Consider the following 23,565-nt stretch of genomic DNA (forward strand, 5'->3'; position numbering starts at 1 on the left):
TAACCCTAACTTGGTACACATACTACATTCCGGTGTCCGCCATCTTGGTTCACATACTTCGGGAGCATCGATTTTTATACGTTCATGGCTGTCTAGCGAGAAATGTGTTATCTAACAATGGCTTAAAATTGAAGTATAGTACACGTATATATGTTTTGGTACAAGGCATATAAGTTCAGAATCTTTTCGAAATGCTAAGAGTAATGCATACATTGGGATCGCGTGATTCATTAGAAATACAATTAAACGTGCCCAGTTTTTACCACGTATTAAACACACACAATATTATTTGAAGAGAATTTGGGAATTCGTTGTAATCATGATGACGGCACAGTCTTAGACACAGACAAAACACCTGCTATATATGCGTCAAGGTGCGCCTTAATATAACCTTTCAATCTATCGCACATTTTGGAAATGTCAGATTTGAAGAGAGAAGAACTCGAATCGAGGTATATCCCAAATATTTGCTTACAAACGAATTTGGTTTGAATTTGAATTTGACCATCTACGATCTATCTCTATTTCGTAAGCGTGTGTAAAATTGATTTTTAAATTTAGACAACCTTAAGATACGGGATATAATGAATTCCGTTATGTGCGTCAGGATTACGTAGGCGACGTCTATTGGTTTTTTGTGTTGTTTATTTTAAGCTTGTCCTGATCCCTTCATTGAATATCACGCAACATGTCTGCTGTAGCGATAGGTGATTTTCATTGTTAGCTGACACGTGATTTCCGCAGCCGTTAGTTACAAGGCACAATTGCGTATATCCAAGAATTATTCTCCAAATTATTAACCTTTGTGGCTTCAATGGCTTTATGTCAGATGCAGATTGTTGTAAGCGAGTAAAATAAAAATCGAAAAAATGCTTTTGGGCTTATTCGTAGCAAGTAAAATCACAACTGGGTAATATTAATCGGTATAGTAAGTTCGTTTTTGATGTCTTACTTTGCAAAACCCGTTTTGCCCTGTTGTGCATGTTCAGTATGTAGAAACATTGCCAAAGCAGTGATGAAGTGCGGTATTACCAGTTGTTTTTATCAATTAACATCGATATGAATAAAAAATATTTGGCGTTGTGTTTAGAGGAAAAGTAATAATTTACTACTGTATTTGGATTCGGATTACTCAGTAGTATGGATAAAAATTTTATTTTAAGCTACATTCATGAAGCGTACAATTGTTATGAAATTTGTGTTTCACTCACGTGCAGAAGTTTATATATATATAGGTAATATAAATAATTTTAGGTACACACGAAACAAAAGTATTTCAAATTCGGATGCACGAGTACATTCCTGAGTTCCAAAATGAGTTTGAATGACTATAAATTCAAATTTGATACGATCGCAAATATGGTACTATTATAGTGATTTTATTTGGACCACTGGATTAATTTTCGGGCTGTAAGATAAGAAGAGGTAGTGTTAGTTATTACAACGTGGGCAAGGTAAATTTTGAGATAGTTTTGAGTGAGGTTGTAAATCAATATATTTGTATATGAATGGAATGTCAAACCAAAGTACCATGTAATTTCCGCCCATGCTGAAGTTTTTTTTTTTTTTAAGCAATACTGAAAAATATTTTTCAATTGTGAATACCGAAATGTTTGCTATTTGAAAAGAAGGCAAGAAAATGCCCAATAACGAACGTTATTACTTGCTGAATCGTCTACTTCTAGACTTCTGTATAGTTACTACCTAAAAATCACACTGCTTCTAACGTTCCAATCTCAGTTGCCATCTATTTTTTTTGGTCTTTTTGTTCATTGAAATTGTATTTGAATGATTTACCCAAATTCAAACTGTGCATATTGCACCGCTGATCTAAGCATTGTATAATATATATATTGGTTTTTATTTCCTAAGTTGTTACCTAAGAACTAAGAACTGCATAGAATTTGCATTGAATTGCAATGCCTTAGGTGAATCAATTTTTTGCCTCAAATTTTGTTATACTTCAGACGTACACGAATGATTTTACACAGGGGCGTCCTCGAAACTATGGGAATTTTAGGATGATCCATTAATGGCTTTATTCGTCTGTAAACTACATGCATTATGCATGTTTCCGTATAACGGCTTAGTGGCTCTTGGTATCTTTTCATTGTACACCTCATCGCACTTGGCTAAACTTGATCCGTATTAGACGGTTTAATTACCTAGAGCAGAAAGTGAAGGTAGCCCTATTGTATTTGCGGCACATCCGTTGGCGAGTATTTCATACATCTGCCAGTTTTAACAACAATGTCTACACCACGCATACGCTATCGAACAATCGAAATATGTATGTACAGTAGTGCATGTACAGCAGAAACCAAAAAAATTTTAAGATATACGTAATAATATAACACATTGTTTCCCTAATTTCTCTTTTGTCACCTTCCCAGTGAAGTTAATTGCAGACGCATTTAATCCGATTCTCAATAGAAATGCAAGCTTGTATTTCATTGTCTTCAAAGTTCAACGCGCTTCAGCTTTATGGCGCAAGACAGCATCTAACACGCATATACAATAATATGAATGACTCTTGACATTTAAGCCTTCTTCGGCTTAATTAAACTTTAATGAGGAACCAGCCATTTCTCCGGCCATCTTGATAAAATTCATTATGCATGCCATTCGTGTTCATGTTTGGTGAGCTGAATAAACTTGATAAGACATTGAACAAACTTCATAATGTGATTACACCAAATTACGACGACGACAAAACATTTTGATAACCTTATATCCGCTTCAAATCTTTTTAGATAACATCTTGGTGTAGAGGGGCTGACTTGTACGTGGAGTAAGGCCAAAATAGCACATACCGACAGTAAGCCTGTAGGTCGCGTTCTGGGAGAAGAGATACATCTTTTCAGATCGCTTTGTACAATCTTTTATATCGTGTATCTGTGAATTTTATTCATTTCGTTATACGATATAAATATTTTAAGTTATATTGAAATACCTGATGTAGATAGTAGGCTTGTCTTTTAATATACCTTAACCCCTCTCATGCGATTACGTACGTAAAATTGGCTAAGCAAACAAGACCATTTTCTCCGAAATAATAAAATCGCATGGAAAGGGTTAAAAATCAATACAATGCTATGTTTAGACATAATATTTTATAGAAGTATAGAAACATCCTAATACAAGTTCTTCAGTTTTTGTACACATTGTCAAGTTATGCAGTTTTGATCAAGAGATGACGTAGTGTGCGTACCAGGTTAGGGTTAGGCCATACCTTATTCCAATTTTCCCTATTTGAGTTAGCCAAGTGACCCCCGTAGTATTTGTACCTAAAATTATGATGTTTGCTTGTCATATCAAAATGAAAATTCCGTAGCCAAACGTGTTTAATAATATAATTTAATACTTTTGCCATAAAATCTCGTGATGCTGACCTACAGCCGCGTTTTAAACATTTGAAAGCTTGTATTCGGCCACGTCTTTGCATTTTTAGATTGGTGGTGTTGGTTTGGTCTTGGATTTAATGTGCGCGGAACTTGTAAGGAGTTACTGATTATTTGGAAAACCCGTAACCTTCATAATTCGTTGACTGTATTTTCGATTTTGAGTCAAGTTTGAGTGAAAATATTGATTTTGTTTAAAACTGTTGCCTGTAATGCACAAATAGAATTTAGGATAGGATAGGATTTTTGTGTTATATCGGGGGGAATGTGATGTGCAGAATATGATTCAATCTTATGGTAAACTACGGGTAATTGCTTGTTTATCATTTCACTTAGTGTATGGGAATTGTTGATCCCCGATTTGGTTCAGATGTATGAACTTGAACCACTAATTATTTTGTACCGCAACACGATAATCACTATGGCAATTGAACACATATGTTCCTAATACATGGCCTAATACCGTGGACACGAAGAGGCAGGTATTTTATAGGAGCGATCCTTTCGTCTTGTCTGGCCATTCGATTGGTAAATGAACCCTACCTAGTCCTTGAAGCGACTATAAACGTATGTTGTTATTGTGTCTGTTAATCAATATTTATCTGAAAATAACCTATAATGATATATGAAACACTACGTGGAATTTTTGAATTGCATTAACCCAAAATCAAAGGACGAAAATTCGATATTGGATGGAAAATTTTGAGAAAATCATAATTCCACAAAGTAATCCTTTCGTGGAATACCATTTGCTCAGAGGATAATCATTGTGCGATATCGATCAACGGTAACATTAGATTTATTGCGATATGCTGTATGGTGGTTTTCCCAGATATTAAAAAAAAACTCACTTAGACGTATATCTTAGAATTGATTTGGCACAACCTACTTATCTTTTGTACGAATCCCCCACCAAGAAAGACACCCCACCACGTTTTTAAATACAAAATTAGTAATTATCCAGTTGGGGTTAGGAATAATTTTAAAATTTGAATTTGCAGCGCAATCTGTATTCCTGTAGCACTAACCCGAACCCTGGATAATTACTAATTTACTTATTTCAAGCGTTGGTGGCGGTGTTTTTTTGGCGGGGAATTTGTGCAAAAGATCCCTTATTTCTTACATTCCGTGCCTTCGGCTAAGGACATTATTACCAGGCGTAGACCATATAAAGTAAAGCCTGTTTTGCAGAAATTCAAATTCAATAAATCATTCATTCTATTCAGTTTATAAAACGAGTTCAATTTTTGATTTGATAAAAACATTAAAACAGAATGTGCAGTTTTTTTTTTATTTCGAATCTCATCGAAATTATTCACATATTACGTTCATTATTCAATGTCTAGAAAAGAATACAAAACCATACGTGCATTGCAACGCGTGCATTAAGCGATTTCGCCACTATCCAGGAAACACGCGGTGCGCTTGCATAATGTAATGCTTTTGAATTGAGATGCTCTATACAAAATTGAGCGAGAACGCATGTTTCATGGTAATTGTACCCAATCAGGTTGTTTGTGTATTTTGGATGTGACTCATTTTACACTTCTTTGTAAATCTTTACTTGAGGTCATATAGCGGTTATGGACTATTGTAAACATATGTAGTGCGGTGTAAAGGTATACTAGAATGATTGATGTGTCTGCTCAGTAAGTGGCTAGCAACATCTCAGTAGCATTAATCAAATAAAGATTTGCGTAATTTGAAAAGCAATTTATAAAATAACCATGGCCTGAAATAACGTGGAATGTGTATATGCAGATGTGTATATGCAGATATGTTACTCATTGCTGCTCGAACATTTCCAATTTATTCGTCATAGTTGCGATTACATGATCGCGTAGGCAACTGGAATACTCAGCGAAGCAGTTGCTCATTTTAAAACTAAACAAATAAATGCACGGATTTAGTTGGCGATGGGACATTTGTTGTTGGTCACTAAGCTGTGAAAACATTGCAGTAAAATGACTGACATTTTCGATTGATGAAAAGACTTTTGGTGGATAACGACTAAAAAATGTACTATAATCAACATGAATACATTACTGAGTTAAAACAATTTTAGATGTTTGACCAAAATTATAGCTAAATTGATTTTTCCGTGACGACAGTAAATTCCGTGAAATTGTATAACAGTATGCATAAACACCGGAAAGAGGCCTTAGGAAGTAGCCATCGTCATAGGTATGAGCGAATTGAATTGTGAGCGACAGAATTTTGATGACGCCGAGGTGAGAGATGATTCGAGGTGCAGGCTGAATACAGGGCAGGTTTTTTAGCCTTGAGAAAACAGCTGTTGAATGTAGATTTATCGTAAGTATTTATCAAAAATATTTGGCCAGTTAAGTGCAGTTCTGTTTAAATTTGTACCAAGGATGGGTTATCAATTCTTTAAAGAAATTATTGTATGCGGTATTTTATTTTCACAATTTGCTGCGGTGTTGCATTTTTAATTAACGTTTTTTTTTAAATAACTCGTTTAATTAAGTTATGTGCTGTTTTATTTGTAGTTTACCTACTGTAGTGCGGTGTTGTATTTTCAATTAAGGTTTTTCAAATAACTTATTCATGAGGTTTTGCGCAGTTTTATTTGCAGTTTACCTGGTGTAATCTCAGCACCGCAAACGTATTGCATCATCTACCATAGTATAAGATGTTATTTACTGTATTGATTATGAGGCAAATTCACACTTATATGCATATAACAGCATATGATATTGCAACGGTGTGTTTCCGCTTTCTACTTCTAATATAAACGTTGCATGCTCTTTCTGCTAAATCTTTTCCTGATTTGTAAACGAAGTTTGGTATTTATTATTAAGTACAAAGGATAAGTTACACAATAAATGAAAGGTTTATAAATGGGTATTGTATTAACTCGAGTCTTGTTCTGTGTCATCTATCGTTTCCCGTATAATTTTCTGAATTGCACTCGTTTACATATTGTGCAGTGAGCGTTTAATTTGAGAGTCATCGATTTTTTACATAACTCAATATGACTGCAGTAAAATGATTATTGAGTAAGAAGCAACAACGTTAGTCTTTATTAAAACACCTAAAATACGATTTTTAATCTCCGAAATTCCCACATGAATATTATCGTTGAATTGTATATTGTATCGATCTGTGGGACACAATGTCATCCAATGAGTTAAAACAAGGGTGAGCGACATTTGGCTTGCCGATACATTGTAATTTACCATAAGTTTGAAAATCAAGTTCAGTTTGTTTCGATTTTCTGTAAAATCTTCCACAACATTAAAAAATACGAAAATTGAAGTCGAAAATGAGGAAAAGTTTGGAGTATTTGTATAGAACTTCATTCTTTTCCATGATATCCCATTATAGGGTATGCTTTGAAAATGAAATTTTCGAATCTCTGTCCCATTGAGACTGCATATCGGACGTCTCAAAAAACGTCCGTACTGACTACCTCCAACAATGTCGGCAATCTGTCGATTAATTTAATCGAGAACGCCGAAAATTTTATTAGTTGAATGCTGTTAGATTCAATGTTTGTTGCCATTTTTATTCATTATTGTATGATATTATTATGGTGTATGAAAAATGAGGAAAACGTTTTGCACACGATTCGAATTCGCCTATGCGTACAAGTTGCATGAGCATTATTCACCTGATTGTCGCGATAATTTTTCGATGGCCAAGTATTCGTGTAGAGCTAATTGTGTGAGATTGCAAATATCTGTTCAATAACATAAATATCAATGTAAATTCGGCTCAAAAATTTGAAAATTTTTTGTGGTGCTAAACTATATTGCAGATGTTATTTTGCAAAACCATTTGAGTTGCGCCCTTGGATTTGAGCGTAAACTTGGAACGAACAATGTGCGCAAAATCAATAGTGAATAATCCACAACTTTTGTCTCCTTAGAAGACAACTCAATCCATCACAGATGTATTTGCCCTAGACGATTTTTTTTAAATAAATTTGGTCGCTATGATCAAAACAAAATTTCAGCAATACAATTTAGGATATTCGTTGAAAAAAAGTGTGAAAACGAGATTGTTGGTGGCGAATGAGTGAGTAACTGACAGAAATTTGAACCCGAACGTTTAGAATAGGATCCCTCGATTCATGAATGGAATATTTTGCATTACCCACACAAGATATAATGGAACTCTCGCTCGCAGCGCTGAGGCATCGTATTACTGCCAAAATAAGTTCGATTGTTTTGTGTTGACTGTTAAACTCTTTGTGGCATATTCATAATTAAAATAAACTGTAAATTATTATCTTTGCAATGTGGCCGAAGTTATTTGTCATGCAAAAATTTTAAGCAATAAACACGTTTGACTTTCGCACCAAAAAATTGGATAAAAAGTCTCACTGAACATGTGTGGATATGGCCGATATGAAACTTTGCTGCATATTTCAAATCGTTAGAAATACTGAAACTGATAAATGCTAAATGAAGCTATGCCAAGTTAGTTAATTAAATAAGGTTAATTGGATGAAAGTTAATCAATGCGTATGAAACAAATTAAAAAAGGTAAAATAATTTATTCAATTATTTCGTTAAAAAAATATATTTTGTCGGTAGAAAATAAGAAATAACATAGAAATTTTAATTTGGAATACATAAGAAGAAAATTGTGGAAGAAAATGATTCAATTGAATTGCTAAAATTCAATTGAGGAAGTTCGTTTATATATTATATACTTAATATATTTAAACCTATATAAAATGAGACAATTTTTTGTTAGTGGGAAGCGTCTGAGGTGTAAAAGTCATATTTTCGTCATCCATACTTTATATTGTATATCATCTATATATTCGTCCATGGAGATTCAGATCAATTGCAATAGGTCCGCCCAAATACAGAATTAACGCAGTATTAGTAACTAACAGGATATAAATAACTATGGTGGAGTTAGCACTCAGAAAATCTTATTGACGGAAACCGCAAAACCAGAGTATTCTCCTTTTCCAATGATATCATTTATGCAGTTTATGCAGCCACGACAGTTTTGAGGAAACTTTGTCATGGATTTCCACTTACCGCAGTGTTATTTTCCATTAATGAACACAAATCTAGGATAATATTGATCATTTTAGGCATTAGCGGGTTACATTGAGAGTCGATTCAAATAACAAATTTACATATTTAATCTTTTTATTGGATCTTCACAAAGTTTACGATTGGCATTGAGCTTCTAGATTCTAGCTAGAAGATAAGTTGTTACGGATTCAGGCATTTTTCAAAATAATATATGTTCAATACTAATGATTTATTTGATAATGTGCGTGTCGATCTTGCAGTGGACTATATCGATGGGATTATTTTTACTAATCATCGAATAAGAACAAGTTAGATTGCTAAAATTCATTGATTTGGTAAACAAGCATCTACGCTGGCATGGAAAGTGGTTTTGTATTGCACTGGGCCCTATGGGATTTGTATTAATTACAAAAATCGCCGATACATGAATAAAATATGACCTTGGCTTGCATTGTGCGTTTTGTACAATGCGCAAAAGAAATCGAATTATTTCATACGTCAGTTAGGCCAGGAGGTAAAAGGCAGACAAACTGTATTTATGGTGGAATCGACAGGATCGGTCACTTTATTTGAGCTTGGCAATAAGACGAGAAACAATCTGCTAACAAATTATTCAACAAAATTTGAATATGATTCTAAAAATTCGAATCGAATTTATTAACCAGAATATTGCAATTCTTCCCTGTCTAAATTTGATTCACGTATTCATCAAGATGACGTATTTGGACGTGGTTGTTAGTCAGAGTTGGTAAATTCATGATCTATTGCCGTCGTGGGAAGATGTCATACTACCACTGTCTGGATTTTAAATGAAAACCTGTCTAAGAGATTCACAGTCGTAACATTGTAAATATCACCAATAGAAACCAGTTGTAAGCTTTAGCAAAATTGTCATGTTTAGGTCATTACAAAAATGTATAGATGCACCGATGTCACTCACATGTGCTATTAAAAGTTGAATCTAATTTTTTTTTTGTTAATAACAACTACCCAGATCATACTATATTTCTCATATGTTCATATGAAAGAAGTCGAGGGTTTCTGATTGCCCAAAGGGACAGTCAGTGTCATTCCGGAAAACAAGTAGGATTTGTGCGAGAATACGAGCAAGATTATTTCATGAACTAGTCCGCGTTTTGATTTATGTTGATGCTCGTCTCTGAATGAAGATTCAAACTGTTAGTATTAGGTCGGCTCAACATCCTGATCTCTTCTTCTCTTATAAGTAAGATTAATTACTTTTTATCCATGGTGAGATTCCGGCTGTAATTGTATGTTTAATTTTTTCGTATAGGTCATTTGCATAATGTTGATTTATGTACAAACAACTAATTATTGATTCGTTTTTACATGACAAAGCATCGGAAAATAATTCTTCCTAGTCTAGTAATATGATTATTTAATCTGTTACTAAATATACTACTAAGATTCGATTTTAACGATCCTCATCTGTCTCGTGCGAACATAAATCTTTAATTTGGAGCTTGCGTATAAATAAAACACGAAATGCCGTTTACGGATAGAAATACGACAAAATTTAATGTGATATCGTTAAGTCGTTAACTCCAGTATGAACCTGGCTTAAAAATCTTGTACCGACTGAAAACGATGCAATCTGAATCGAGGACGAAGAGGTCTTTTGCCAAACATTTTCTTGTCATGTTGCATTCCATCAGGCATCAACGATACACATGCAGGGCATGAACATTTGCATAAATGAATTAGATTTTTTTTTAAAGTTATTTTAGTTGTGATTCGTTTGGCAAACGAGTATCAGTGAATGGATTGTAAATTTAAGCTAAGTCATTACGACGGTATCTATCGATATAATCTACTATTTTGTTCAGAAGGCAACATTGATTCAGTTAGATTACTTGTGTGTAACTTGTCTATTTATCCGCCTGGTCCCCAAGAAAATATGTCGTGTGGTGAAGGTGAATGTTGATGAATGCTTTTGTTTTTGTACCTATGCACACCGGGACGAATCATTTAATCGATTTAAGATCTACGGCAAACTATACTTTCCTTCGCCGAGTGGCATGAAAATACCGGTACGTAAATAGATTATAACCAATCCATTAGTTCAGCCATACGAAAGAATATGTACAGTAGTAATTATATACAATACGAAAAAATAAAATCCACTGAAACTCAATCGTTGAATATCTGCTAAAATAATTATATAAAAAATAATTATAACTTACGATATAAACATATGGTTCATGTATTAGTTAATAATATTGAATAAGTTAGTTTGAACATCAGAAACGTGAAAAAACTTTTAACGATGCTTAATACTGGAAGTCTGTATACGGCAAACGTGAAAAGCCATACTCTCCACAAAATTTTATGCGACTAAAATATATTCGAGGTTTTTGATAATAAATATTTTGCAAACGATAAAATATATGTCTTATAAATTTCTCGTATTATCGGAGTTTCAGTGAAATTTTTGTATCTTGGCGAACATCGTGATATCTCTTTACATATGCCAACGGGTTGGCACCGAACTTCTGAACGCCTCAAGATATTTAAAAGCGTGCCGAAACCGAATTACCAAAACGCGACTTTATCAAATATACCATACCAGGAAACTGAAACCATTCTCAGGTCACGAGAGAATTGCAACGGTAAAGTATTCACATGGACGAATGCACTTTGGACTTGACTTCAGACTAACACAAGAGTGTGGTTAAAAAAGTGTCTTTGGTTGCTGATTAAAGATTGCATTCTATTCGGCATGCTCGTCACTAATTGTGTTCCAGTGATGCCTGCTGAAATGATTTTAATTAAAAAGACTGTAGTTAATATGTTTTTTATCTCTTTATGCATTTTTCAGTCGAATACTATAATTTAATCTATATGTATTTATAAATTTGCTATTGGATTGTTTCATATGTGATGATGAATGTGCCGAGCGACTCATCCAGAACATGTTACGGGGTCCGGAGTTTCAATATCCCGCAAACTGCAAATATTGTCATCGGTTTACTCTCCGCTCTTGTAATCATCTTCAATTCTCTTGCAATGATCAGCGTGTTGAAGAATTATAGGTAAATGCAATGTAGTTGGGAATTGTATCGTTTGCATTTAAGATGAACTGAGATTGTATACAGGGTAGGATAAAATAGATAAGCGCTTCAACGATTGACGTTTAAGAGTTATTGTAATTATAATCTATCAATGAATTGTTCATTCCAACGTGCAATTCCAATTGTGCATAACGTCATTACAAGCTATGACATATAAGCACCATAGTTACTCAATACTTATACGGTGACGGGCACGGTATTTTAGACAAAACCGTAAAAAAAACGATTGTTCAGAAAACGAGGGACCTATTTCAAGCTGATTATTTCCCAAAATAAATTCAACAGATCGACGCTATAAAATTTTAATAGTCGCAAATGGCGATAAATATTCAAAAATCTGGAAATGAGATTTATACTTCTGCGAAATTTTTAAATATATATAGTTTCAAAAAGTTCACATGTACGTTGTAAAGATGAACTGAGATTGTATACAGGGTGGGATAAAATAGATAAGCGCTTCAACGATTGACGTTTAGGAGTTATTGTAAATATAATCTATCAATGAATTGTTCATTCCAACGTTTTGCTGTTTATATCAAATAAACAGCAATATGCATAACGTCATTACAAGCTATGACATATAAGCACCATAGTTACTCAATACTTATACGGTCCCAGGCACGATATTTTAGACAAAACCGTAAAAAAACGATTGTTCAGAAAACAAGGGACCTATTTCAAGCTGATTATTTCCCAAAATAAATTCAACAGATCGACACTATAAAATTTTAATAGTCGCAAATGGCGATAAATATTCAAAAATCTGGAAATGAGATTTATACTTTTGCGAAATTTTTAAATATATATAGTTTCAAAAAGTTCACATGTACGTTGTAAAAATACAATTTTCTAAATTTGTGACCTATTTTAAAATCTAAACTCGTGCAAATTTGTGTGTTCTGAACATTTATTCTCTTACTTGGTACGTTTATTGTGTATATTAGTCGCGGTAAAATGTCTCTCATTTTGGCAATTTGCAAGTGCTATATTTTAATCAGTCATGATCGAATTTTGAATCGCACCTGGGGATTTCGACTGAGGTAACACACTTAAATCACAAAATAGTGGATAACCTCGAATAGACGGTTTACTCACGAGGAAATACCATGATCTGATTCCATCCCCACGAGAATTCATTAACAACACATGTCGGCAGAGAAGTCGATTATATTTGGAATTATGCCCGGTTAACTGTCAAGTGTAATCGCAATTGACTGTGTGTTTACCGGAAGTTAACATAATGTAAAACAACGTTTCGCATATTTGAATTGTAATATTCACGCGGTTGTCTTCTTTAATCTTTAAAGTGTAAAATATCGCACGAATTTTTTGTTAGGCACAACCACCAGTAATTGGCTATCTGCAATATTTATGTAATAATATACAGTTGCATATGGTCCGTAGATGGAAATCGAGAAATCTTATTTTCTTCTTTTGCAAGTTATATTTACTTTTTTTATATAACAGGCGACTTCGGCAACGTATCTATGTGTTTGTCATCAGTTTGGCCGCGACAGACATTCTAGCTGGCATCATCTTCCTGTCTGACGCCATGAACAGTTTGTTCATACAAAAGCATCAACAAACCAATGATCAGAATGACGATGGAACGTGGTATCATCAATCAATAGATAACAACCAAAATTACATCAGACTTCGCCCAACCAACGACAGCATATTGTCTCAAGAACTTCTTGAAAGTAAGAATAATTATACATTCATTGGATAATGTTTTACATTTGCAAATGCAGCTAAATTTTGAATTATATTCAAATTTTAATTCAAAAATCTTTGGCTCATTCCGTGCTAGTCATACTTTGTTGAATGGTTGTTTCATTTTAAAATTGAGTATGAGTATCATGAGTCATGAGTATCATTTTATTCTATTTAAAAACGCAAAATCCTATTGGAATTCATGTTGAATTTTAGAAATTAGAAACATTAACATATAATTTCTCAACCCTATATTCAGCTAAAAAACAATCCTGAAACGTTTCATACAGATTTGCTTTATTGCATTTTCACCAAGACTATTATCGACAAACGCTAAAACGGCAATTTAATAAACTCAAACTGATGTCACGACCGAAGAATTTTCGCTGAATAAAACGGCCAAATAAATTATTTACCCAGAAATTGATTATTTAATTAGATAATAAGTTAATGGAGAGTTTTAATTTATTGAACTTAGTTCAAACTCTAAAGTAAGGACATATCGAGTAGTATAGTACAGTAAGTGGTTTTTGCATGTCCTTGTCCTCCTGTAATGTGGGCGATATCGATGCAGTTTGTACGCAAATGCGAGAATGCTGAGCCAAACGAAATGTGTTTAAACACCTAGATTTCGCCCGCAAAAAAAACTTTGACAAAATTAGGTATTTATCTACGCACAAATGGATTCTTGTGTCATTGAATATTTGCCCGATTTTTCCATTCCATTGAATAAATAACTGCTCTGTTTAGGTGTTAGGTGGGCTTAGAAATGGCGTGAAGAAAATATATTGTTACTGAGTGTTGTTCTCAATTCTTACTTTAGCATCTTTAAATGCCAAGTCTAACTCAGACTTACACGGGTATTTCACTCATGCTAGTTATACTCACGTGAATGGTGATGGTGATAATGGAAAATATAATCTTTGGTTTTTGACAGCCTGCCTGGCAGTAAAAACTTGCCTTTTAATCAATTTAAATTACCAAACGTTTTCTAGATTAAATGTTTCGTCTACCTGACATTATGCTTTTATTCTTGTCTGGAAAGAACAATAGTTCATTATGTATTTAGATCGCCCACACGGTCACGCATTATAAAGAACTTCGTTGGGTAAATTCGGACAATTTTTCTTCATTATTTTTGCTCAAATTGATTTACGTTCACAAGAGCGAAATCAATAATTTGACAGTTTCATCTTGAGAACCCGATAATCACTTTTATAAACTCCATTCATCTTAAAAAGAAAATCAATACTAATACTAAGAATGACATGGTAAAAAATACACGAATCTTAGGGGTCGGTGGGTCTGTGGGATATTTTACTCTTAGAAAAAAATATATCGTTTGAAATAGAGATGCTAAAAGTATGGTATTTACATATTTGTAAAATTGTGTGACTGCTAAATCTGTATGTTTCACTCTCTGGGTACCATATGTATATATACAGGATACCCAACGCTAAAATCTAATCTAACCTAATTTAAGTTTACTTCTGAGTGAGATTTGTTGAGTTAGTTAATTCCGGTTATAGATGTACGTAAAGACATATATATATATATTGAGACATATTGATGAATTACATATATTATTATTATTTCTGATACTTCGTTTATACATTAGCCAAACGGCACAGCAGTCATTATCACTTTTTCATTTGACATGAAATAGAACATTAATGTTGTTTTTGTTAGGGTGGTTGTTTGTGTTAAAAAAACTTTTTTTTATTGCAACTAGTAGACCAACATGTCAAATTTTCACTACTACACAGAAGAAGTTACTTTTTCATTAGTACTTTTTTTTTTAAATTTTTTTCAAATTCTAAGTGTGTCATACTGGGCCCGATAACTCAGCTCGTTTGTATATAATTCACGCGCAGAATGTCATAAGAAATTTGGAACAAAAATCTATATGGAATCAGGTAAAGTTATTTTGAACATTTGACAGAATATTTGCTAACATTGCAATAGTAATTTAACTTTCGCTTCCATATATTTTAGCATTGCCATCTTGAATTTAGCAAGGACCATGCTATGAAATACGTTGTTAATTCAGTAAACGTTGATGAACAGGCGAAACCTGTAATAGAAAGAGAGACTTTGGAAACTTACAACACAATTATATGGAAAACAGCCTAACTGGCATGCTTTGCAAAATTATTACACTCAGCAAAAATGAAGAAAATGCTTAAATAACAGAAAACCGTCCAATTGAAATGATGTCATACATACAGCAAATGCAAAAACAGACTAATGACAATTTTTAAAAACAAATTCTATTTCCACATAAAATTGTTTTACTACTCAAAGAAAATACTTGAAAATATAATTTGTAGAAAATGTGTCTGAAATGGCTTGAGGTGCAAACTTTGGATAGTTGATTACATTAAGCATGGGCGAAAGTTAATTTGCAGAGTTTATCTTTGGACCCATGATTACCAAAGTACGAAGCACTTCAGACAAATATGAGCAAATTAATAATCCAAATTGTTTCCGTTCGGTGGAATAAACGTAAAATTTTATTAGATCTGTCGTAATCAGCAAATTTGATAATGACGAAAAGCTGAAGTTATTTGTCACAAATTTGGTTGTTATCAATAATACCAAGCAAACAATAATTAATAATCTTTATGTTAGCATTTCTGTTTACTGCGGCAACCAGAGCAAGTAGGATGGAATATAAAACTTCAATCCCAAACCCAGGTCTGCATTAAGTGGAAAGTTATGTGTAAGAATGAATATATATTCTCAGTCGTCATCTGGTTGGCCATCACCGGTGAGGCCTTTTTTCGAACAATCAACTAAATAAAACCGTTTAATTTAGAAAGATCTCCAATCAGTTCGAACCCCTGCGAAGCTTAACCGAACCATATTCAAGAAATACCGAATCTACCGATGACTTTGTGTAAAATTTATACTCGTCAAATCTGATTAAATTGACCTATTTTTGCAATTGTCACAAATTTGCTGATAGGCTGAAATTACTAGAATTTTATTGTATCCAAGTTTATTGGAGTGTGTAATATTTAAAGCCAGAAAAAAAAACATTTTGGAAATTGAAAATTTGTTTATCACTACTTTTTGCACTTTAAACCCAAGCGCATTGCGTGCATAATAGGAATGAAACTTTGACGTACTGAAAATATTACCTTAACGGAAATGACGAGATACAACGCGTATTTCTTCCGCGTTCTGAAAGTGACGCATACTCGATTTACGTTGCATCTCATACACGTTCTCAGCCGTGACTTTGAAAACCGAAAACTAACATTAATTGCGTGATTGAATAATACAGGGTCAATGCACGATAACGGAAACTTGGAAAAATGATTTATTTATGGAGGAATATTATTATTAAAGATGGACGTAAAATGAATTGTCTGGTTGGACATTAGTCTACAAGTCAAATGGGCACATAACAATATTGTACACCGTTGAAAGTTTTTTATGATGGAAAAATGCAGTAATTTCATTGACATTTTAAAAATTCCACATACTAAAAACTTTAAGTTAGTATTCTCGAGTTTGCGTCACATAGAAATCCTACTATTCCTAAATCTTAATCTATATTGATTCGGTGCAGTAGGTCATGCCTTCGATTTGAGATCAGAGTATATCATCCTATTGTTACAATTTACAGCACAGGTATTTTTTTGCAAAAACGCTGAAATGATGCATTTTTAATGATATAATTAAGCCATAACGTTGAAGCGTTGTCGAAACCCAGTGCCGTGACATGAGACTCGAGTACACCGGCAGACTCCTTCCGGTTCACATTTGTAAATAAAATCTGTATAACGTGATCATTTTCTTCCATATAAAAGCGAGAAATTGAAGTAGGAGTCTCCCTACGCCGCTTGTAATACCGAGTTGGATAATTCAACCGAACTGGTGACTATCTTCCAACACAAAAATTAAATGCTGCTATGTAAAATTATATGAGAATAACGTAAGAGTCGAAACAGTTTAAATTGATAAATTGAACAAAATTAAAATTGAGTGTGTCTCGTGCATAAAATATCGGAAAAAATGAAGCGACCGACACATAAAGAATTTTCTTACAAAATTGCATCAAAATGGTATTAGAAACATTATCAGCTTCGATACAACATATACATTTGTTGTGATATCTGTCTAAAACTCAATTGTTTTAGATAACTTAACATTTGCAAGAACTTGAAGCATATTTTATTTCACTTTGACATTCATAATGAAATGAACAATGATACAAGGCAGTGCTTCATAAAATATTTAAAACCAAGATCATGGTCTTGCTTCATGACCTAAACACAACATACCGTGTAAGAGCGTGTAACCGCAACTTAAATGAGAATAATATAACAACCTCATCACCGAGAAGATGGTTTTATCAGGGATGGTCGGCGTATCGCAATGACACTCCTGCATATTTCAAACGCGGTAAAGTTTCAGATACAAATGAAGCGACCTGGTTTATAAATGTCACTTGCGCCGCTACGGTACACGCCGTAATTAACCTTCAGAGATAGGACTTGTTTGCGGCTTTATTCTTTTACTTTAGTTTGCAGCAAAAAAAGTAAAAGAGTCATGCGAAGCGGAGAAATATGATAACTTCTCAAAAATGCAACATGAATATGAATTGACGGTCAGCCACTAATCGTATATGTTTATCAATGTTGATTTCAAGGCATAATTTAACACAAGAATGTAAAAAAGATAAACATGAAATATACAGTAATCATTTATGTTGAATAATGGATACCTTAAATAATTAGTAAACACGAAAGTCATAAATGAGAAAAAGTTTACGGTTTTTCATTTCTTTCTTTCCCATTTAATCGTTGTATTTTCCAATTTCGTGTTGAAGTAATTTTTTTCTAATTTTGAAGTCAGGTATGTTTATACTTACTGATTGATAATTACTGTTTTTTCTTTTCTTTCAGCATTCAAGGCGGGAGTGGTGATCCTTTCAGTTCTCAATACTGCCCTCGTGACCTTTGCTCTTTACAAAAGAACAACAAGTATGGGAAGGCACCACGAAGACTTCAAACACATGAGTGCAACTTTTTCACCAGATGGACACTCATTTCTTCCAGCTTTCGATACAATGATGAGAGTTCTTTCAATCGGATCTCCAGCAGCTACAAATGGCTTTAATAAGAATATGGGACGGGTGAGATTCTATCTTAATATCTTTTAGTGGTGAATCTGTGTTTGTTTCATAAGACAGGTGATACTTGGCTACCGGAAAACGCTGAAGTACATCATTTATTTATCAACTGCTTATCATTTATTAATATTCAGGAAATAAATTTAAATATTAGTATATTAATATATTTCACGTCTCCAGCATCCTAGTCAGATGAGAAACGGAGATTCTCCTCTCCGGAGAGTCTCTACGGCATCACGATTCTCAAATTCTTCGCCACAACGATCCTCATTTTCCAAAGATCCTGATGCAGTGTTTTTCGAAAAAATCCCAGGTCAGTGTTGGAGACACAACGCAGTTTTGTAAATCATTCTGAATAGTCAATATGCATACGTACTCAATAAAATTAGGTTGAATACAATATATTTATTTAAATTTTTTTAATTTTTAAAAAAGGAAGGCTTGGGAATATCGATCATTTTTCCTGTGATCGTGTGCGTATCGAGCAAAAATTGTGATAGTTCAAAACTTTAAAGGACATAGCCAAAATCAAGCATAAGACCACTTTTTCTTAAATATGTATTTATTGCAATACATTTAATTAAAAATGGTTGATGGGATTATCACGTTAACTTCATACCAAATCTACGATAATGGGGTAAACTTACATCTGTTACGCAGATATCTCCATTTGAACTTTTAATAATTAATATTCTATGAAGCGACTGTTTACATTATTGACGCAATCTATCACAGACGAGCCTGGATCTTGTACTCGGAAGCCACAAATTGTAAGAGGAGCATCAGATAATGCCGGTAAAGGAAAGCAACGAAGTGTCCAGTCCAAAAAACGGAGTTCGAGCATGGGACGTCTCATGAATACAGGCAGACGGATGTCTCAAGTCTTACGGTCAAGAAGCACTTCCGGAACCCAATCCTACGTCGGTCGCCACAGCTACTCTGTGATGAGCAAGTGTGCCACCGGGTTTTCTTTGTTTCTCGTGTGGACAGCATTTGTATTGACTTGTGTACTGCCCTTGGCATTCAGGAGATCAGAGTAAGTCAGCTAAGTCAATGCAAACTAAGCAAAAAGCTCATTAACTTGATGCAAAAAAATGTACTTTAATATTAATGCCTTAAGTTTGATAGATTATTACTTCAAAAAAGACAGACTTCGGATAAATCAATTGAAATTACATACAGAATCGTTATAAAATTGAGGCTGTGTATAGTTGAATATTACTATACTGTTTTTATTAAATCTGCAGGAACCTAGTTTTCACCTGTCCGATGACGTGTTTGCCAGTACAGATTACGCAGATGATACCAATTGTACAGAATCAGCTGATAACAGAAAGTATGTAAATGTATATAGATCACGGAATATCTGATAACCCATAGAAAACCAAATATAATTTGAATCGATTTTAAACAAAATAGGCCATATGTAACAATCGTATTATACTTCTGATATTTATTACAGTTTGGCTATATATTGTAAAATTTCCCATTTGCAATTTTCGGCGCTCCAGCAGTGTGTGTACTAATATGAAGGTAACTAATTTTGTTCGCCTACTTTACATCAAGTTGTGTAAAGGGACGGAAGCCTATGGGCAGGGGGTATATTCACTTGGCTAACACAGACAGTCCCGAACTCGTAATCGAACTAAAATAGGGAAATTCGGAATAAAATTATGACTTAACCCTAACTTGGTACACATACTACGGGAGTACCCAATTTTCTTAAAATAACTACGTTATTCAATAATAATTTATTCTACGGGATAAACTAGTTGACAGGTACAACTTATAATGACGTCAATTAGGTTCCAGATCATGCCTGTTACCCAGTCCACGATGTATGATGTGCCGAAAAGTGGCCATTTTCATTCCATCAAATATACAAACTAATAACTATATATACTGCTTCCCTTATTTTACTAATAGCATACAAAAATAACACTACACTATCCGTTTATTTCAGGCAACATCCATGCAACAACTGTGACGCCCGCATTGACGAGTTCATCGAAAGATCTTAATGTATGCATTTAATTAAATTAGAATATTATGGTGTTCGTTTCTTAAATCTTAAATTATCTCTGCAGTCATTGGTTGTGCTACAAAATTAATTTTATTCTATTTCATGTTCTGAAAACTTTACAAGTCAAAGATTAATAAAATAGGACGAAACTGTTTTTAATAAAGCTGAGATTACACTTTCCTCCCAAAATTAGCAAAACTAAAATTATTCATTTGTCTTTGTACAGGATACTAGTAACATAACCAGAGTGGAAAATATTTTCAAGCGTCTCAAAAAGCCAAAAAGTCTAGCAGGTAAAAACTTTTTAAATATATGATCTATGTTTACATAAATGATATCAAGAAACTCAAAAATATTCAAAGTATATGCTAATTAAATTTACTAAATCGTATATAACCATGAACTAAACAAGAGAACAATGCTCAAATATATGGACACGTTAACCAGAGCAAAGCAATCCTTACCTTTGACGCTACCGGCACCCTCGAAAAATTTTCGAGTTTCGCGTAGCAATAATTTACAGAATCAAACGGGACAGCCTGTGTTCTCGTGGATAAAATAATACATCAATATTTTGGAAGAAGTATCAGATTTCACACAAAATTTAGAAACAAATAAAAGTAATAGCATTCTGGCAAAAAAATCAATCTTTAACCACTGAAAATTTCAAAGCAATTGTTTCAGTATTCAAAGAGAAAAACGATTTTTTTAATGATAATGATGACAAATAACAATAACATAATATTGAAACCATCGTTATGTCCACTAACGTGTCCAATAAGAATTGTAAATTTTTAACATTTTTAGTCCACTGATTGATTGATTACATTGAGTATCCAATCCGTCTTTCTATTGGCAGATCAAGGGCTGGTTAACTCTTCAAGTAATAAAAGTGTCGTGAGTGGCAATGATGATATGTCTATTGGAGACTGTTCGCCTCCTGGTTTCAGTAAAATACCGAGCAGCTTTGAAGATCAATTTGAATCTAGAGGCATTGCGTCCGCAGGAATTGTTTCTAAATCGAAAACAAACGAAGAAATATCCAATCCAACCCAACCGTCAACGACATACACTTTCATCTCTCGATGTTCGTTGTGCTCCACTGCGTTTTTTCCTTTGAGCAAAAGTCACATGGTGTACGTTGCTTCTGTTACTTTTATCACTTGGTGTTGGCTTATTGTTAGTGCTTCTCGTCTGTTGCACCTTCGAAAGCATTCTTCCAATGTCTTTGTGAGATGTAGTGCACTGTGGCGCTTCATGTTCATGACAGCTTTGTTCTTTTTCGTTACTATGGCGCCTTATGTGGCGTGGATTATCTTGGACTATGTAACGGCATCTTCAGCTGATATGTCACCTCTATGGAATAGTGGCCAACAATCGTTACAAATTAAGGATAGTGATTACAATGACGAAGATATACGTTCAAACGTAATACAAAAGACAGTTTTCGGGAGCACTACGGAGTTTTGGTATGCTAAGGACGACATTGCTTACTTATACCCATTGTATGGAGTAGGGTCAACTTGCTTGGTGTTGGTGAATTTTGCGTTTGCTCCAACTATGTATTTAGTACGATTACTTGGTTTTCGACGAATAATGTCCGCGCTGTGAATGAATTAAATTGATACTAGTTTGACATTCTTCCTAGAAGTCAACTCAATTAAATTATTCAAAAGACATCGGCGATATTTGGCCTGTGCCACGAGAAAAAGAAATTGGTACACTGTGACGAATAGACCAAATTTATGAATAGGTTCGAAAGGGTCTCTTCTAAATGCACAATGCTATTTATCGAACTATGTATATAAAACTAAGCGTGAATACATAAGACCCTATAACAATGAACAAAGGTGTGTAAAAGATAACCAAAGATGAAATTGATATGACTACGGAGTGAGGGAATAAATTATATTCTGAATTACCTTGAATATATTTAGAATAGATATGGAATTTATTCCAGGATAAGTTAGTTGAAACAATAGTATTTGGAGCTGTAAATTGAGTTTTGTAAGACGTCTGTAAAATACATTCAACTTCTAGAGTCAAGACAAGTGTTACGACTCTTATATTTTTCGGCAGCATCAACATGTTCCTTCGCACGTTTACATCTTACTGAGTTTAAAGTGTTCAATCTTTTTTGTTTTATGTATTATTGTTTTTGTTTTTATCACCAAATAAAATTATTCAATAAGCGTTCGTCTCTATTATAGTCTGTAAAATATACCAAAACATTTATCATCTGGATTTCATTAGAGAATCGAAAATATGATAGTTTAAGATCCCTCGGTCAATTAGCTATAACCTGTTGCGAAATATTCAGCAAGTGATAATATCGAATCGGTAAAAAAAAAAAAAAAAAAATTTTCCACCAGAAACGATAACATGGAGTGATTCTACTATCTCTGTCGTCTGCTTGTTACATAGCTGTTGGATCCAAATGATTGCATTTCCAGTGGCACTGAACGGCTCGGATATACACAAATCAGTGCAGATAGATATATTCATTAGTTTGTCAACCTAAATAAATAAATGAAAGAATACTTACGATAAATAGACACTGTTGTTGGTTGGTAAAGACTGGAGGAAGCGATACGGTCACCCAGCTCCCCCTATATTCACTGATATGCATATGATTCGCAGTTATTGGGTGACTATATATGCAAAGGCTAATTATTAGAGTATCATACATTCATATTACATAAAAAATAAACAAGCGCAATTACGAGAGATCAAGGATTCTAGCTAGACCTCAGGTTTGCCCCCATGGTCAACCTTATATATGCATTTTAGAGAAAACTATACACATTTAGGGTAAATTACATGGAGATTTAGATTTGAAGTTACTCAGGTTAATGTTATATGAATATGAAAAACAAAAAAAAAATTTTGCAGCTATGTCGCAATGTTTATTATACCCAACGAGTGAGTGTTTTTAGATAATGATTCAAATTGCACAAGTGAAATCAGGCAAACTACAATATTATTCTATATGAAAGGGAATATTCATTTCATTATGAAGGAAAGAGAGGATTAAAATATTGCTTTGCAAAGATAACAATTTATTGTATGAAAGGCAATTATAGCACAATATAAATAGAAGATTCAATTTTAACAGTGATTACTAAATGGAATTTCTCATTTTATAAGTAGGAAGTTTGTTGTTGGTAAATAA

The 23,565-nt window shown here is 33.7% G+C and overlaps 1 protein-coding gene across 1 annotated transcript; it reads left to right on the top strand.

The window, feature by feature from the left end:
- Positions 1-11,262: 11,262 nt before the first annotated feature.
- On the top strand, positions 11,263-22,585 carry LOC120347317 (uncharacterized). Its single transcript, XM_039417236.2, has 9 exons — positions 11,263-11,475; positions 12,982-13,214; positions 18,144-18,373; positions 18,551-18,683; positions 19,106-19,406; positions 19,618-19,706; positions 20,334-20,392; positions 20,620-20,686; positions 21,253-22,585. The coding sequence occupies exons 1-9, from the start codon at positions 11,324-11,326 to the stop codon at positions 22,002-22,004; spliced, it is 2,016 nt and encodes a 671-aa protein (XP_039273170.2). The 5' UTR covers positions 11,263-11,323; the 3' UTR covers positions 22,005-22,585.
- Positions 22,586-23,565: the final 980 nt, after the last annotated feature.

This window comes from Styela clava, chromosome 11, assembly GCF_964204865.1.
Source record: "Styela clava chromosome 11, kaStyClav1.hap1.2, whole genome shotgun sequence".
In the NCBI taxonomy this organism is placed as follows: domain Eukaryota; kingdom Metazoa; phylum Chordata; class Ascidiacea; order Stolidobranchia; family Styelidae; genus Styela; species Styela clava.